Source organism: Crassostrea angulata, chromosome 7 (assembly GCF_025612915.1).
Source record: "Crassostrea angulata isolate pt1a10 chromosome 7, ASM2561291v2, whole genome shotgun sequence".
Lineage (NCBI taxonomy): Eukaryota > Metazoa > Mollusca > Bivalvia > Ostreida > Ostreidae > Magallana > Magallana angulata.
This window is the reverse complement of record NC_069117.1, coordinates 34,850,949-34,868,007: the sequence shown is the minus strand read 5'-3', so window position 1 is coordinate 34,868,007 and position 17,059 is coordinate 34,850,949. Positions and strand designations below refer to the sequence as shown.

The window sequence follows — 17,059 nt, the reverse complement described above, 5'->3', positions numbered from 1 at the left end:
GTCAACAATATCAAATTATAGATTGAAATTGACTAGATGAATTCATTAATGGCTAAAATACCGCTAATAATAAGTTTTGTTAAAAAAAATGTTTTATAATTTGTAAAACATGCATATAATGTGTGAATTGAATGTACGATAGTGCAAGTGCGTTAACGTTACCTCGGCATACATTTGGATAAATGCGAGGTGTTTTCAGAAATGACTGCAGTTTGGAAAGTTATACAGCTTTAGCATAATAGAGTGGGTCTAATGTAATTCCGTAAGAGTGGTGTATTTAAAAAGTATTTAGTCTCTGGGTACAAAACAACCTTACCTCTTATTCGAACCGAGAGAAAATGGCCGACTGTGTATGTTTACGTCATCCCGGTGATGACGTAGATTAGCACCCTTGTATTTGAAAAGGTGCTATATCGTTGGCAAAACCGTATCTAGGCCTACTTAAATCCCCCTCCTCTCTCTCTCTCTCTTTTTCTCTCGATTACTGCATACATAATCTTAGAGCGAAGTTAATCATATTAATTGTTCTTTTGCTGAACTGTATTCACATGTTTTTATATCAAATGTAAAACAGATACTGTAAACCATCTATTATTCGCTTGCGAGAAATTTTCATGAGGTTAGCGAGAGCCTTGTTGCAAATATTTCTCGCCGCGAACCAATTCTTTGTCTATAGTTTTTAAAACAATACAGGTCTGGATAAGGCTTGGTCGCGAACCAGTTTATCGGCAGTTGATCGCGAAATAAAGTCGCAGCGAATAAAAATTGGTTTACAGTATAGTATGTTTTTTCATATGAAAATATATATTTCATATTAAATTAAAATCAAACTGATTGCATTGTGAAATAAAGATAACTGTTTTTGTGTGTCACAAATAAGCATATAGAAAGTGTCGGACTCGTGCTTCACAATATTTCAATACTTGTGTTGATGTTGGCAAGGGGTGGCTTTGTCTTGTCAGCCTTTCTACGTCTTCAATCACGAAGTCGATGAGTTTATGCAAGAAGACTCTAGGTAAGCGATAGCTCTCAATAACCTCTGTATCGTTTAAATAATCGAGAGGATTTGTCCGATCACGGAAAATCCTTTGTTGACGAAAATTTTTCCGAGCATCGTCTGCTAATAGCAAAACGGCAGACATTTTACTTTTTGTTTATGTGCACTTAAATCTTTTTAAGAGTGCCCCAGACTGCTCGTAGACTTAAGGTACTTCACTACACCGAGACATATTTTTTAAGACTACATCACAAGATGGCGATTTAAATGTTTTGTTAAACTATTTGTATTTATTGATTAGATGTGTATCGTCTTAGCTCAGTGGTTAAGGTATCATGCTTATGAACCGCAGGTCATGAGTTCCAATCCACCTCGGGCTTTTATTCATGTTTACTGAATGACATTTTTGAAAATATCATTTTTTATCTAAATTGCACATGTTTTCATCTATTTGACATATATACTTCTTATCCATCATGCTTCCTATCATAATCAAGTAATTTTCAGCCGATTTGAGAAACTATTTCAAGGTGTAGTGAGGCACCTTAAGAGCAACTCCCATCGTTACTCGCAACTCGCTACTCTTAGTGAAACGCACTTACGTGCTACGTTTGCGTTTATGTCTACGTTTATGATCTATGATACGTTAGTGAAACGGTCCCCTGAATGATATAATGACATACATTATATTTTTTGAAGTTATGATATGATACAATTTTATATCATATAGTATGAATTTGATACAATATTTTAATGTATGGCATAGAACAATATATATATGATACCAGATACCATATTGTATCAAGTATTAGTATTAATTTTGTTTTCATGTATTTTAAAACCTTGGAATAAATGAGAATTTCTGCAAGGTTACAATGTTTCAGATTTTTTTTTCTTTTCAAGAATAAGAAATAGATACAAGAACTGTTATTAAGCTGAAAGGTGTACCACTGCACCTCTTTTTTAATTTTATGTTAATGTAAAAAATGTTATTTCATGTAGTACATGTATCTTTTGAAAAGGATATTTTTTTTCAGCTTTCAGCTATACTTAGTGATGAAACTGGAATAGAACATGTCAAAAAGGAAGGACCTACTAGACCAAAAAAGTCATCTTTTGCATTAATGCAGGAGGTTTTTGGAAGAGGTTTTTGTTTTTCTTTTTTACTGTGGCATTACTTTCAACTTTTGCATTATATATACAGATAGATATCTTTAAGTGGAGTTGAGAACATCAAATGCTAGTAAATGTTTTGTAGCAGTTAATTTTAAAAAATTAGGAAATTCTGGTTCTGTAGCTTAGCTGTAACATGCTTGGTAAAACAATGTTTAATTGATACATATGCAGACTATTTTCAAATGATATTTAAAATCAATTTGTTCAAGTTGATGTTTTTTTTAAATTCTATTTCTAAGTACATGTATGTAATAGATATGGTAATAGATACCCTTTTTCCATATCACAGCCTGTATCAGCCCTCGACCAATATCATTCCTCGGGCCTTCGGCCCTCTGGCTGATATTGGAGTCGAGGGCTTATACTGGCTGTGATATGGAAAAGGGTATGTATTACTCTCTCTTTTTCTATTTCTCTCTATCTATCTATCTTTATATATTTTTAGTTGTAAAACATCTGAAGATGAAAATGAAAGCGCTTATGTTTTAGTCAGACTTTGTGTTTTTAGCTCACCTGATCTGAAAGCTCAAGTGAGCTTTTCTAATCAAAATTTGTCCGTTGTCTGTCGTTGTTGGCGGCGTTTTCGTTGTTGTAAACTTTTCACATTTTTATCTTCTTCTCCAGAACCACTGGGCAGATTTCAACTTACCGGTAACTTTACACAAAGCATAACTGGGTGAAGGGGATTCAAGTTTGTTCAAATGAACGGCCACGCCCTCTTTAAAGGGGAGATAATTTAGAATTATTGAAAATTGTTGGTATTTTTCTAAAATCATCTTCTCAAAAACTATTAGGCCAGAAAAGCTTAAACTTGGATCGAAGCATCCTCAGGTAGGATAGATTCAAGTTTGTTCAAATCGTGGTCCCCGGGAGTAAGGTGGGGCCACAATGGGGGATCAGGTTTTACATAGGAATATATAGAGAAAATCTCTAAAATTCTTCTTCTCAAAAACTTTTAGGCCAGGAAAACTAATATTTGAGTGGAAGCATCCTCAGATAGTATAGATTCAAGTTTGTTTAAATCATATTACCCGGGAGTAGGCTAAGGCCACAGTGGAGGATGAATTTTTACATAAGAATATACATGTAATAGCGAAGTACAAGTACATAGAAGCGTTTAATAGGGGTTAACTCGAGAAAAGTTTCTTCATAATGTTTTTACTGACCTTTGTCCAATCAGATCGTAGCTGGGCGGAGTTAAAGGCCGGATCTGACCTAGTTGAATATCCACACGGACGGCAATTAAGCATATTAGGGAGAAGGCCACACCCCCAACTGATAAGACTACAGAGTGAAGCTATAAATAGATACCTGCATAGCACAGACACGTGTTGAAATAAAAGACAGCAGCACATGGTTTCACTATTTATTTATTTATTTATATATATATTTCGAAGAAAACAATCATCAAACATCTCAATTTACCTTTTTGTAGAAATATAATGGAATTGACCAGTTACAATGAATCATGTGAAGTTGAAATATTTTTACAGTGTGGAGGCACTCCCTGCATCCCGCCAAATGTCAATAAATCTAGTAATCAGCCCATCTCCCGGGGTGGGCCCTCAGAGGGGATCAAAATATTTGTGGATGCAGGGAAAATATGGTGATAGTTATTATGTTGTAATAGATTTCCACGTAAATAATTAATAACAACTTTGATGGGCAGAAAATAAGAATTTAATGCTTATAAAAATGGTCACATACATGATGCCATGGTAGAGTCATCTCCTTTGGTACCCCATGCCCTAAAACTTTCCCTCCAATTCTAGCCATCATTCTTGTAACAAAATGGAGGAAAATGAGGACACAAGTATAATTACTTTGAGGGTGAACTCTGATCAAAGGGAATCAATAATTCAATTCATCAATTTTAATGAGTGGGAGTTAGAAGAAATGATATGTGAAGAAAATACAACTGGGAATGAGGACATCAGTGCTGACGACTTTGGGAGGACATTCTGTATCCCGCAAAGTAAAAACTGTGATGAATGTGAACATTGTTTTTGCAAACCCTGCATAACAAACAGGAGAAACAGACAAATGTGGTGGCCTTCTGAACCAGCATTACCTGAAAGAAGAAATACCTCGTTCCGAAAGGAAAAGTATATAAGTTTTTCTGGACAATGCTATTCCATAGAGGGGTAATTTTTCTTGATGAAAGATATAGAGAGAGAAAACTAAATGTTCTTCAGTTAGACCCTCGGTTTACCAATGTTGCAAGCCATCGTAGGGACATTCTACCGGAATGTGTTGTCAACTTGGTGCGAGTTTGGTTTCCCAACCCCAAAAATATCCCATACATGGGACACCGTTGGCAGTGACTGTGTTATTTTTTTTTTTAATTAAAGACAATATAATTATACACATTATTTTTATTTAAATCAGAAAATTTTGTCCAAAATTTCTTTTTATTGGAATTTGTTTTTGTGAAAATTACATCTGCACTGGACTCTTATCTGGTCACTGAAAGGTTCGTGTAAACTGTGCTAAGAGCAGTGGTCAGGAGATAACAGCTGGACTCAGCAGGATGCACATTCACGCTTACATGCAGTGTATGTGTTCTTTATTTATCAAATAAATGGATTTATTGGACTTAACTCTTTCTCTCTTTGCTAAGGTAGGATGATTAAGACATAATCTTATTAGCAACCATTTTGAATGCGTCTGTGGAGATTAGAGCTTCCGGTGTAATGTAAACAAACCTCTGCTGTCAATCAAAATGGGCAAATTTGAAAATCAGTGTCACTTCAGAATTTTAATTGATTAATTCTCCCTTATTACATACATTTGAAGTAAATTATATGTATTTTCAAATGCAGAACACATAACTTTATATACACACTAACTATCTTAAAGTGGTAATTGGTGATATTTGTATAAATTTGAAAAAATATTCCCTGAAGTGAAGAGTGGCAAGAAAATTGAAATTTCCTCCATTTCCCCGATTGGCTGCTATTTATACCCCAGAACCGGCCTTTAAGATATTGATGCTGGTGACGAGAGAGAGAGAGAGAGAGAGAGAGAGAGAGAGAGAGAGAGAGAGAGAGAGAGAGAGAGAGAGAGAATTGAGTAAATTTTAACTGGTGCCGATGAAGAAATAATCATTAGTTATAAACTTGCAAACAAATTAGTTAAGGTCTGTATATAAAAATTGCATGTATATCCTATATGGTATAACTTTAAAGCGATTGTGAACATTTCTTTGGCCGCGCGCCGTCGACAACATGTAGGCCTTCATGTATAAGAATATCGTAGCTAACAAACTAAATTTCCTAGCTAGGAGTCGAAGAATACGGGCATTAAATATTTTGAAATGCGAAAGAATGATCACTTGAATTTAGATGTAGTGAAAAGGAAAGGCAAAGCAGGCGGGTGCGTAGTGGGAAAATAAAACAATTGTGGACAAATTCGTGCTAAGGTAAAGAATGTTTCATAGTGAGTAACCATGAAGAAAGTTTTTATACAAAGTATTTACAACCTATGTTTAATTCCAGGAAGATTCGGCAAACTTTGATAGAATACTAACAGTAACACTCAATTCGTACATTCTTCGATGTTTGACATTACCTCATCCCAGTATCTATATATAGACATCGTCTTTCCCCCTTAAAAATTTTCAAAACACTATTAGAAAAGTCTTTAATTTTTCATAAATGTATAAGATATACTAGACCTTGATTTTTCCTTTTATAACTATTGTTGATAGATAGTTCGTTCATCTGCGTCATCTATAATTTACTCCATTAACCAGTTAACTCTCTCTTTCTCTCTCTAAAAATTAAGTCACGAGCGGTAATGTCTCAACTCCGCCTTCTACGATCTGATTGGACTAAGGTCAGTCAAAACATAACGTAACAACTTTTCTGGAATAAATGCCTATTAAACGCTTCTATGTACTTCGCTAGAGAAAATCTTTAAAAAATTTCTTCTCAAAAACTATTTGGCCAGAAAAGCTTAAACTGGTGTGGAGGCAACCTCAGATAGTATAGATTCAAGTTTGTTTAAATCATAGCACCTGGGGGTAGGGTGAGGCCACAGTGGAGAATGAATTTTTTTATAGGAATATATAGAGAAAATCTTTAAAAATCATCTTTTTAAAAACTATTTGGCCAGAAAAGCTTACACTTGTGAGAGACATCCTCATGATCAGGTAGTGTAAATTCAAGTTTGCTAAATCATAGTCCCTGGGGGTAGGGAGGGGCCGCAATGGCGGGATGAATTTTTACATGGGAATATATAGAGAAATTCTTTAAATATATTCTGGGAAAGTTTTCAGACCAAAAAGCATTAACTTGTGTGAAAGCACAAGATTGTGCAGATTAAAGTTTGATTAAACCATGAATCCCTAGATAAAAGTGGGGCCATAAAATGGGTGGGGGGGGGGGGGGGGGGTATATAGGAATAGAGAAAAATCTTCTTACAGGTACAACAACAAAAGGGGCTTGGTATTTACCAAAATAAAATATGCGAATAAAAATTGGCAGATTTTGAATGGTTTTTAGCAAGATATACTGTACTTAGTTGTTAAGATATTTTGATTATGATACTGTAATGCTAATTTGATCAGAGTTAAGGCAATTGTTGCTCAGGTGAGCGATGTGGCCCCTGGGCCTCTTGTTTTTCTCTCTCTCTCTCTCTCTCTCTCTCTCTCTCTCTCTCTCTCTCTCTCTCTCTCTCTATATATATTAATTTTACTCAACACAATAACAGAAAAGAATTTAGAATCAATTTATTAAAAATAATACTTGTTTTCGGCGATATTTTCCAAAACAGATTTAAGAAAAGCCTTAATACTTTCATCATGCCGTTACACTTCGTTAGCGCGACATCATCATTTTGTTTCGTCTGAGAACCCAAAAATGAAAATGCGTTGATTTGCTAGCCACACACATAATAACATGCATGTACATGTAAATACTAGATAGACTTTGATGAATTGATATCAAATGAAATATATCAGATACCAATACTGGGGCCTCAGGAAGAGTTCAAAGTTACATATATTGGGACATTTAAAAAAAAAAACCTTCTTCTCGAGAACCACTAAGCTTCAATTTGTTAGATAAATATGCAAGCTCTCTTATATAACGAAGATTCTAAATTGTTCAAACCGTTACCCCAGGCCAATACTAGGGCTCCAGGAGTGGTCCAAGTTTAACATATCAATATATAATAAGGAAAACGTTTTAAATCCTCTTCTCAAGAACTACAATGCTAAAATTTGTGAGATTACTATGCAACAAGTCCCCTTTCTAAGGACACAACAAATAAATACATTTAACGAAATTGAAACAAACAAAATAAAAACTGGCCCTACAACTAAAACACCCCTATTATAATTTTTAAAAATTGAAAAAAAAACCCCTAAAACAAGTCACAAACGGTCCTAAATCCTAATTGTTAGGGCGAAATTAGCGAAATGATTCATGATTAAAAGATGGAAACATTCAACAAACTTCATACAAAAAATATGTAAATTGCATAAGCTAAAGAAAATACTTATAAATCATTGACTAGTTTTTGTCGCGCGATTACAGTACTGATCCAAGAATTCACATGCCTGTAAAAAAAATAACTTCATAAACAAAAATTGCCTTCCATAAGCTATTTATAAGCTTCAATGAATGTTTTTCCTTCATTTGAAGTATGATAATATTGATATTTTGAATTTTTAAAGAATAATATTAACATGTAGATTTTTTCCTTATTGTTGTTTCAGGACATCCAGCTTTGTGGCTCTTTCCATTACAGTTTCGACCTGTTGAAATCGACCGTTACGATCTGTATCATGTGTAGTAATTATTAATTGTACACAGGATAAATCTCTGCCATGCAGTCAGCTAAAAGTTAACTAAAAAGTCTAGGAAGCTATTAAGGTGACTGAATCACATAACTATGCCAGGATAACTATGCCATTCTGTCACATTTCAGTTAGTCTTACCTTTCGGTTATCTGAATGGCATAGTTTTATTCTGTGGTACGTGGCGTATATTTTGAGGTGACAGATCGAAATGAAGTCCAAAAGTGTACTACTCAAACACATTCCAGACTTTATCATTTTTGATTGTGAAAATTATAAAAATGTTTGGTTCGTTGCTACACCTTATTCAGTATTCATATAGTAAGATAGATCCTGAATATATTCAAAGTACTCTATAAAAAAAAAAAAAAAAAAAAAAAAAAGAGAAAAACTTAAACTTGACATTGCAGGTTTCGTTTACAGAATAAATATATCAACATATCAGTAAAGTTGTTGAATAGTTTGTGGTTGTACTTATATGACAGTACTAGTGTTGTACATGTTCTAGTGTGCATGTACGTTGCTTAAACAGTAGTTAGGGTTTGATTTATAGTTCATTATACATCAAACTTTGACTATTATAAAGGTATATCTGTAATATACGAAACAAAAACATTTTGCTAAAATTATCAAGTTGACTGCTGTGTACTGATGTGCCGCTATAGGTTGTTTTGTCGTTTGACTGACAAGTTGCTGAACAAAATATCAATATGTATAAACCTGGTTATTTTCTGCAGGACATATTCAAAGTTATAAAACTTCTGCTCTTGTTGCCTGACGTCAGGCATTTCTAAGGTTTAAAAGTTACAATGCAGACAATGGGATCAAGCAATATCATAATATTTCACAAAAAAGATTAACCGACGCATGTTTAAGGTGTCAGCATTTACATTCACAATTGATGAAAATGTTGGTTATATGGGATGTAATAACAACAGCGAGCAAGAGTTTTCAAGTAAAAGGGATGTTTACTATGCAGTGCACGTGTGTAATCCTGATTTAAAAATAGATCAGCATTCCATCATATTTGAACGGTGAAAAAGGGGGAGGGGGTCATCGCAACAAGTTGTAATATTGCCTATTCATAGTTCCGACTTGTCTCCCGATGCCCCGCCCACCTTAGTAACTGTTACTAAGTCCCACATTATGGCGATGCTGGATACATCAGCGAATGTCGCGACTGACAGCCTTAAGTCTATTCCAGACGATTTTTGTGTGAAGTATTTGCCAAATAGCTCAACTTTGTCGGAAAAAGTCTTGCAAAAGGGTTTTAAATTACTTTACGCAAGGGTACATTCATGATATTATATAAATAGTGCCTGTTTGGGAGGGTAACAGTTGAAATTGACACCCCGAGAAAACCATTGTCAACCGACGCGAAGCGGAGGTTGACAATGGTTTTCGAGGGGTGTTAATTTCAACTGTTATCCTCCCAAACAGGCACTATTTATTTTGTTATACTGAATGTCTTTTTTAAAATTTTTAAGAAAATTTTATTGCTTTTATATAGGAATAACGTGAATTCTACAGCGAACCGTACGCGCATAATTTTCGCGCATGTAACATTTTTTAATGTTACCCGTTGCCAAGTGCGTTGCTAACGCTGAGGGTAATAGTAAATATTATTAACTGCATCTTAACCAATCAGATTTCAGTATTTAACATGAAAGTATAACAATAAGATTTGTAACTCTGATGAGTCCGTGCAAGCTGCAGCACGATGCTGGAGATCGATGCGGAAAAATCAATCCCTGCATCGACTTCATTTGGAAATCAAAAATGATTCAATCAATGAGTCGCATTGTTCCTGTAAAGTTGGGTATGTGTTCAATATAAATTACAAGTAACACTAACTTTTTTCGTATTTCACAAGGAAATGATGCAAATGAAATGGCGGATGTGTATTGAAAAAAATGTAAACATTACTGTAGTGATGTTATAGTTATGCGACTATATCTTTCAAAAATATAATGATTAAATTCCTAAATATTTACATTCCAAATATTTTTTGCATGTAAAGTGTGTGAAAAGATACTGCAGTTATATTATAGCATTGATTCATGATTTTTTGAAGTATACACTCTCATAACTGCAGCGGTGTGTGCATACAAATTGAGTAGCGCGTTATGAAAATTTGTATGCTCACACCGCTGCAGTTATGAGAGTGTATACTTCAAAAAATCATGATGTAATGCTTATATTTACATTTTTTTAACTTCCTGCCTTGTCTGCAAATGTGATCCATACCTTAAAATTCGTATCTTATCCTAAGGGTAAGTTAATATTAATGGAAGAGCCACAGTAACAGCCACAAGCGTGAACTTTGATTTTCGCTTGTGACGTTGCAGTTTACGGCGTTCAACGCTTGTGACGTCATAATAAAAATCGTCAATTTGACCTTTGACTACTTGTTGCATTTAGAGGCATTTGAAGATCACAGAATTTAATGGAAAACACAGTAGAATGTAAATATAAGGGCGCTTTCCTATAACGTCGCCTCGCCGGCGACGTTATCGGGATATGGTGACGTTGGCGACGTCACAACGATTGCAGCTTAGAACTGAAACTTATCTTAAAATTTGATTCAGATATTTTGGCTATTTGCAGTTTTTAATGTATTTCAATGTTGTAAGACAAATTGTAGTTTTAGAAATACTAGTTTTGTAGAATATGATAACATCGACGCCATATTGTTTTCTAATCGGCAACGGTATATTGCGTTGCCACAATCGCTCGCCAGCGACGAGCGTTCCAGCAATCGGCGACGAAGGCAACACCGGCAAATCCGGCGATGCCGGTTAAATGGAAAGCACCCTAAGACTGTAACACACACAGGCTACTCAAAGGTTAGAATGATTAGTTTTATTATGACGAAGTGCAAAATCAAAGTACATTGTTCAGCATCCTGATTTTGACATTGTGCCTTAGTTCTCCGTATAAACAGTCACCAGTAGCAATGTGCCTTATTTACGTCAGAGAACAGATGCATGCTGAGGAAAAATGGATTATCTCCATGAACCTTTCACTGAGAGTGTTTAGTTGAAATAAACAAAAAGGCTACAGGCCTCATAATTAAGTTTAAAAAAATGTAAATATAAGCATTAAATCATTATTTTTTGAAAGATACAGTCTCATAACTGCAGCGGTGTGTGCATACAAATTTTCATAACGCGATAGCGCGCTTTATTCAATTTGTATGCACACACCGCTGCAGTTATGAGACAATAGAGAGGTTAAGCATTTGAACGTGTACGTGAACGAGTACGTGTAAATAGGGGAATTCCCTAAGTTAATGTGTAATTCGTCATAATTTCTGCATGCCGCGTAATTCTACAAGTTGTACAAAACGTGTAAAATTAAAAGTACACGGAGGTGTAAACTTGTAGCATTTTTCAAAAGAAATACATACCTTGTGTATATCAAAAGTTGTTTTGTGTACAGCAGACGATAGGTTAAGGACGACTGTGCTTTTGGTTTCATCAAATTCATTGAATTATTTCATGAACAGTGAGAGTAAACTGAACATGTTGAAAATGTTAAATCTAATTATTTTTCACGTTCATTTACAAGTACAGTTTATTAAACATACGCTTAATTTTTGTACGTGTAAACTTACTTGTAGTTCTACACGTACCCGTAGACGTACACGTTCAAATGCTTAACCTCTCTTATATCATTCAAAAATAATGATTCAATGCTTAAATATTTACATTCCCTTACTGATGAAATTCATTATTTACTTAAATAAATCGATATAAATTTCAGATAACGGAGGTAGTAAATTAGTAACAGCAAGAAAAGCTGTTTATAAAACCGGTTTAAACTGGTTATCTAAAAGACTGTTGAGATGTGATCGACGAGTATTGAAATTGACATCCCGAGAAAACCATTGTCAACCGACGCCAAGCGGAGGTTGACAATGGTTTTCAAGGGGTGTCAAATTCAATAGTTACCCTCCCAAACAGGCAATATTTATTTTATCATACTGAATGTCTTATTTTTTTAGAAAATTTACTGCTTTTATATAGAGTGAATTCTACGGGGAACCGTACGCGCATAATTTACGCGCATGTAACAATTCGTTGTGTTACCCGTTGCCAAGTGTGTTGCTAACGCTGAGGGTAATAGGACGATTACCAACTGCGTCTAAACCAATCAGATTTCAGTACTTAACATGAAAGTATAATAAGAAAATATAATACATGAAAAATAACTCTTAAAATTTTGATTTTAATAATAAAGTCAATTTTTTGAAGAATAACTGTAAAACATGATGTATTGACAACATTTATAAAATGTATTTTTTTCACCGATAACATAGAAATCACTGTTTGAGAACTACTTATGTAAATTACTTGTAAATTCATACGCAGTTAAACATCACTAAATTTAATGGAAAAACATAGTAGAATGTGAATATAAAAGAATAAAGAAAACTACAATAAACGTAAACTAGACAACAATTAAGGTGGTAATCATCTCAAATGGCCCCGCTTAAAAAATAGAAAAGGATGAAAAGAATTTTAGAGAATTTTGCTTTGACCTTGGCCTATATAACTTTGAATTTTTCCAGCTGTTATAAAACTTCTAATTCAATCCCATTGCCCCTGACATACAGGCACTTTTGTTCTGAACCTTTCCTAATCCCATATATATTTAAGAAGAACTAAATGCATTCTAATGATGTCCATAAAGCCCTTTACTAAAATTTTGAAATTCATGGTTCCTGAGTAAGGTTTCAGGCCCTAGGGCGGGGCCAGTATGGCCAAATAATGAAATTGTATTGATTTTATATTTTCTATCACAGTCGTGGAAGATAGTCATGTATTGTTAAATGTTATGTTCATATGTTCATATGTTTAATGGTGGGATTCGTTGGCTCCAAGCCTTGGGGAAGAAGTAGATTCGGAAGGGGGGAGAGGGAGGGGGATAAATACATGGATGACCTTATATTAAACAAGTACCAGGTATTTTTATTTATAAGGATAATTGCTGTTTATCATCCATCAACAATTTTAAATTCATCATGAAAACTACATAGTAAATTTCACATCACTAGGCAATATTGAATTGATGTGTGCTCTATTTTAAGAAACCTACTTTATTTTCATAAATCTTCTTCTCTTCTCCCATTCATCTGTAAGAAAAACTGAATTCATAATTACACACCGTACAACCGCTTTGAATCATTACATTCATGTTCCGTTTGATACATTCAAAATTGTTCGTTTACCTGGACAGCAGACGTTCACTGAGATAAGAAATGTTCTTTATTGTGAATCTTAAATCAAATATTTAATCTCATAGTATTTAGTTAAAGTAGAGTTACATGTATATAGTCCTTCTTTTATCACCATTCTCGTTTTTTAACTGACATTGTCACAAAGAATTTTGAGCCATTTTGTTGTTGCAATTTTTTGAAGAAATGCAAACTTTGAGGTTTGAACATGAATAAAACTAAAACGGCTTGTGCTTTCAAAATAATACAGTATCAGAAAAATTGCCTATTATCGAAGTTTTTATTTGATATTTGCAAAAGTTTCAATAATTCATTCCTGTAGCTGCTATTTTAATTTTATCAACACACCCTCAGGAAAAATGATACGTTCAACACCCGCTGCCCTTGTTATATATTTAATTAAGCACTGAATGCTTATTTTTGGATGTCGTCGGTCCTATGACACAAATTGAATGCCGCGTATTAATGGAGGCCTGACAAACAAAGGAGGACATGTCGACTTCAATGATAATTTGTCTTCACCGCTTGGAGTGTCATAGGACCGACAACATCTAAAAATAAGCATTCAATGCTTATATTTATATTTTTCATACTGATGTCTATTTGTATGAAATATTGTGTATCGCAAGCCAATATTTACGCTCTTAGTCAGGGATATGAAACATATATGGAACAGCCATATTAACATGTTAGCTTCCGCGACAAAAAATATAGTGCCAGAAACTTTGTGGACCTTTTTTTTTTTAATTAAGGAGTAGATATTTATTAATAATTGTTTTCCAAAGGTACACATCAAATTGGTTATGTAAGATTGAAAGTTTCATTTAATCTTACAAAATAAATATACTCAAAACACGTGAAGACATATATAGGAGATTTTGTGCGTAAAGTATGCAGTATGATTAATAAATACTTAAAACCAGCGACAATGGTGATCTTAGTCTTGGTTATAAAATGTTAATAAAATCTCGAGAAAACGCAAATGCTCTGAAACAATTGAGTACAACAGACACACATGCATTTAGAGATAATTCCAAGTCATGGAAAATAATTGATGCTAATGATGTTGTTGATTTTCCTGAAGGATGAAGTGAGAGAGTTAACATTTGGTGTAAATCAAGTCCGGTAAGCCAATTCCTACGTCATAGAGCACACTGAAAACGACCAGTACCACATACATGTAGATGTGTCTGAAATTGAATCTGGATTAATTCATACAAGAATTCAATCTAGACATCGAAACAGCACCCTTTACAACCTGTGGGTAAAGTACACTACCAACAGTGTGTGTGGTTGGTACTGTCAGTGTAAATCTGGCGCCTGCACTGTCTGATGTTGTGCCCATATCTGTAGTGTCATTTGGTATCTTGGGTACTCTCGCCATCAGTGCAATTACGCTGTAAGTGCTAATAAACAATTCATTTCAAACCTTAATGATGCATACGAATGCCAAACAGATTCTGATGATTTTTCTGACTAATTATAATCCGACTACTTGTACATTGAAACGAAAATTTTCAAGCTCAGTTCAAGCTGCTCGAGTCAAATTCGTGTTTTATAACAATAGATCACTGAGATATTTAAATCTGGATGTAAAAACGCTTGTAGAATGATGGAGGAAGGTCAAGGTGTTGCAGAACATCGTTGGATTGGTTTCGTTGTGTTCGAAGGGGGCGACTTGGGCGAAATAGTCGCTATTTGGTCGGCAACTTCGCCGGAACTTCCTCCAAAAGAGGTTGGACGTCGCCCTGTATTATGAGTTCACAATCGTCGAAATTAACCCAAAAGGCAATAAAATGATAATTAACTTATTCTATAGACGTTTTCATAGCCTCATTTAACCCCTGTTGTGATTAGGAAAATTACTGAGACTGTCTTATCTTTAGGGGTAGGCCTCATATACGGATGATGCAACCACATACTGTGCAAACGATGTTTATTTCCTTTAGTGTTGATGCTACAATTAGGTGGTAACTTGTAATTAATTTATAACTCTGCCAAATTAATGCTTAAATAATTATAAAACCCTTTGTTTACAGTTATAAAATAAGACCCTCTACATAACAGTTGTAATTGGGTCAAAAGGTTGTACTAATACCTCCAAAATACACAGAAATACAGAAACTGTCACTGTTATTTGTCATTTAGCTAAAACAATTACAACACTTTTCATCTATTTAATATATGAATGCCTCAAATAATTTAAATTAATAAATTGGTAAAAAAAAATTCATTATTATTAAAAAAATTTTTTTTACTGACTTGGTTCTAATATAATTTAAATTATTAAAGGTTGAATCTGTGTAGATCATCATTAGCGTTATGCCATTGTCAAATAATGGAAGTCTCCCTGATTTCTCAAACTTCTCCCTATTTTTCTGTTAGAGAGAATTGAAGTCTCCCAAAAATTTTGCTCTAGGTTGGTCACTACAGTGAAACTACACTTACAAACCAATTCATCCAATGCAAAACAACAGACCCTCAGACCTAGTGTCTGCATGCAATGTGCCGAGTTGGAGTCCTCACAATCGGAGGTGGTAGTGATTTATGGCAACAAGAATTGCCTCCAAGTACCCAGGCCAGCAGCTGACATGTCTTCTTTTTTTTTCGTCCTCCGACTTGACTTTTCTTGGAAAAAAATCCGTAAAACTAAAAATCAAATTAAGATCGCCTAAAAATAATAAGCTTGTGGCAAATGTGACAAGCGGTTTTGAAGGCGTCGAGCAGTCTTCTAGCGATCGTCTGGATTGGCAATCGTCCAGGTTTTTCTACTGCACCGCCTTCTAAATGCGCATAAGAATTGAGTTTCTGAAAGTATTAAAAGTATAACAAGATTTTTATTCCACTTACTCAACTATATTGTGTATAAAAAAAATCCAACTTTGCCTCAACTCATTGCATAAGTACATGTATAAATTTGCTTTACCAAGAAATGGCGAATGAATAAGATGTAAGAAGGTTAGCTTTTCGAAAAAACTAAGACAGTCAGGCAGCGGAATTTTGATTTAAGGTGAAAAGTGAATATAAAATTTATTAAAATACAAAATAAATAGTTTCCAGAACAATAATAATATGCGGGTGCACATTTAGTTTGCACCCTCATTGTTATTGCTGTTTTTGAAGAGGAGGAGATAAGCATATATAAATAGCGCTATACATACATGCAATGTATGACTGCACACCTACTTCTAAAAGTTTTAACTTTGCAAACTTATGCTCTCTGAATGTTCTGGTCTCGTCGCAGAACACTACCAATATATTTACTCTCCAATAACGCTCCGGACCGTGGCTGCAGACGATTCTCATGGACAGTCTTCCAATACATCGATGTGCAGTTTGTCCTTAAAACTGACCAGTTTCATAACTTCTTCGAATTTCTTTACCACGAACTGTTCATTCCTTCTCATAATTCCAATTCACGCAAGCGCAATTGAATTTCATCCCAACTTAACTAGGCTGATAAAAATTGAATTCACCAAATATTATTTTAGTTTATCGCTTACATTTTATTTGAAGACAATGCCCGATGGAAATAAAATTTAATATGTACGATGTAAGTTATCGGGCACGGTCTCCAAAATAAATGCAAGAAATAAACGTATCTACTAGTGATTTGTTGCAATAAGGAAACATGATAATGCAGCTGGATCAACGCACGTGGTGTGAACTTGTTTGTAAACAACCATACCATAGGTAATCTTGTATCATACGGGAATTTAAGTAAATAAAAGTATGTTTTATTATTATTATTAGGGACACACTGTTAATGTGTTGTAACCTCGTTTTCAAACTATTAACCTGTGAAAATTGTTCAAAGACTGTTAAAAGCAGAAAGAAAATAATT

General features: G+C 34.4%; 1 protein-coding gene across 3 annotated transcripts in view; it reads left to right on the top strand.

Moving 5' to 3' along the window:
- The window catches only part of LOC128191970 (palmitoyltransferase ZDHHC3-A-like), an 81,083-nt gene extending 72,716 nt beyond the window's left edge, over window positions 1–8,367 (top strand). For all 3 annotated transcript variants that reach the window (XM_052864363.1, XM_052864365.1, XM_052864364.1), the window contains 2 exons: window positions 2,035–2,143; window positions 7,896–8,367. In XM_052864363.1, coding sequence (XP_052720323.1) covers window positions 2,035–2,143; window positions 7,896–7,972 — 186 coding nt within the window. In that variant the 3' untranslated portion in view covers window positions 7,973–8,367. The remainder of the gene's footprint in view (window positions 1–2,034; window positions 2,144–7,895) is intronic.
- The last annotated feature ends 8,692 nt before the right edge of the window (window positions 8,368–17,059 follow it).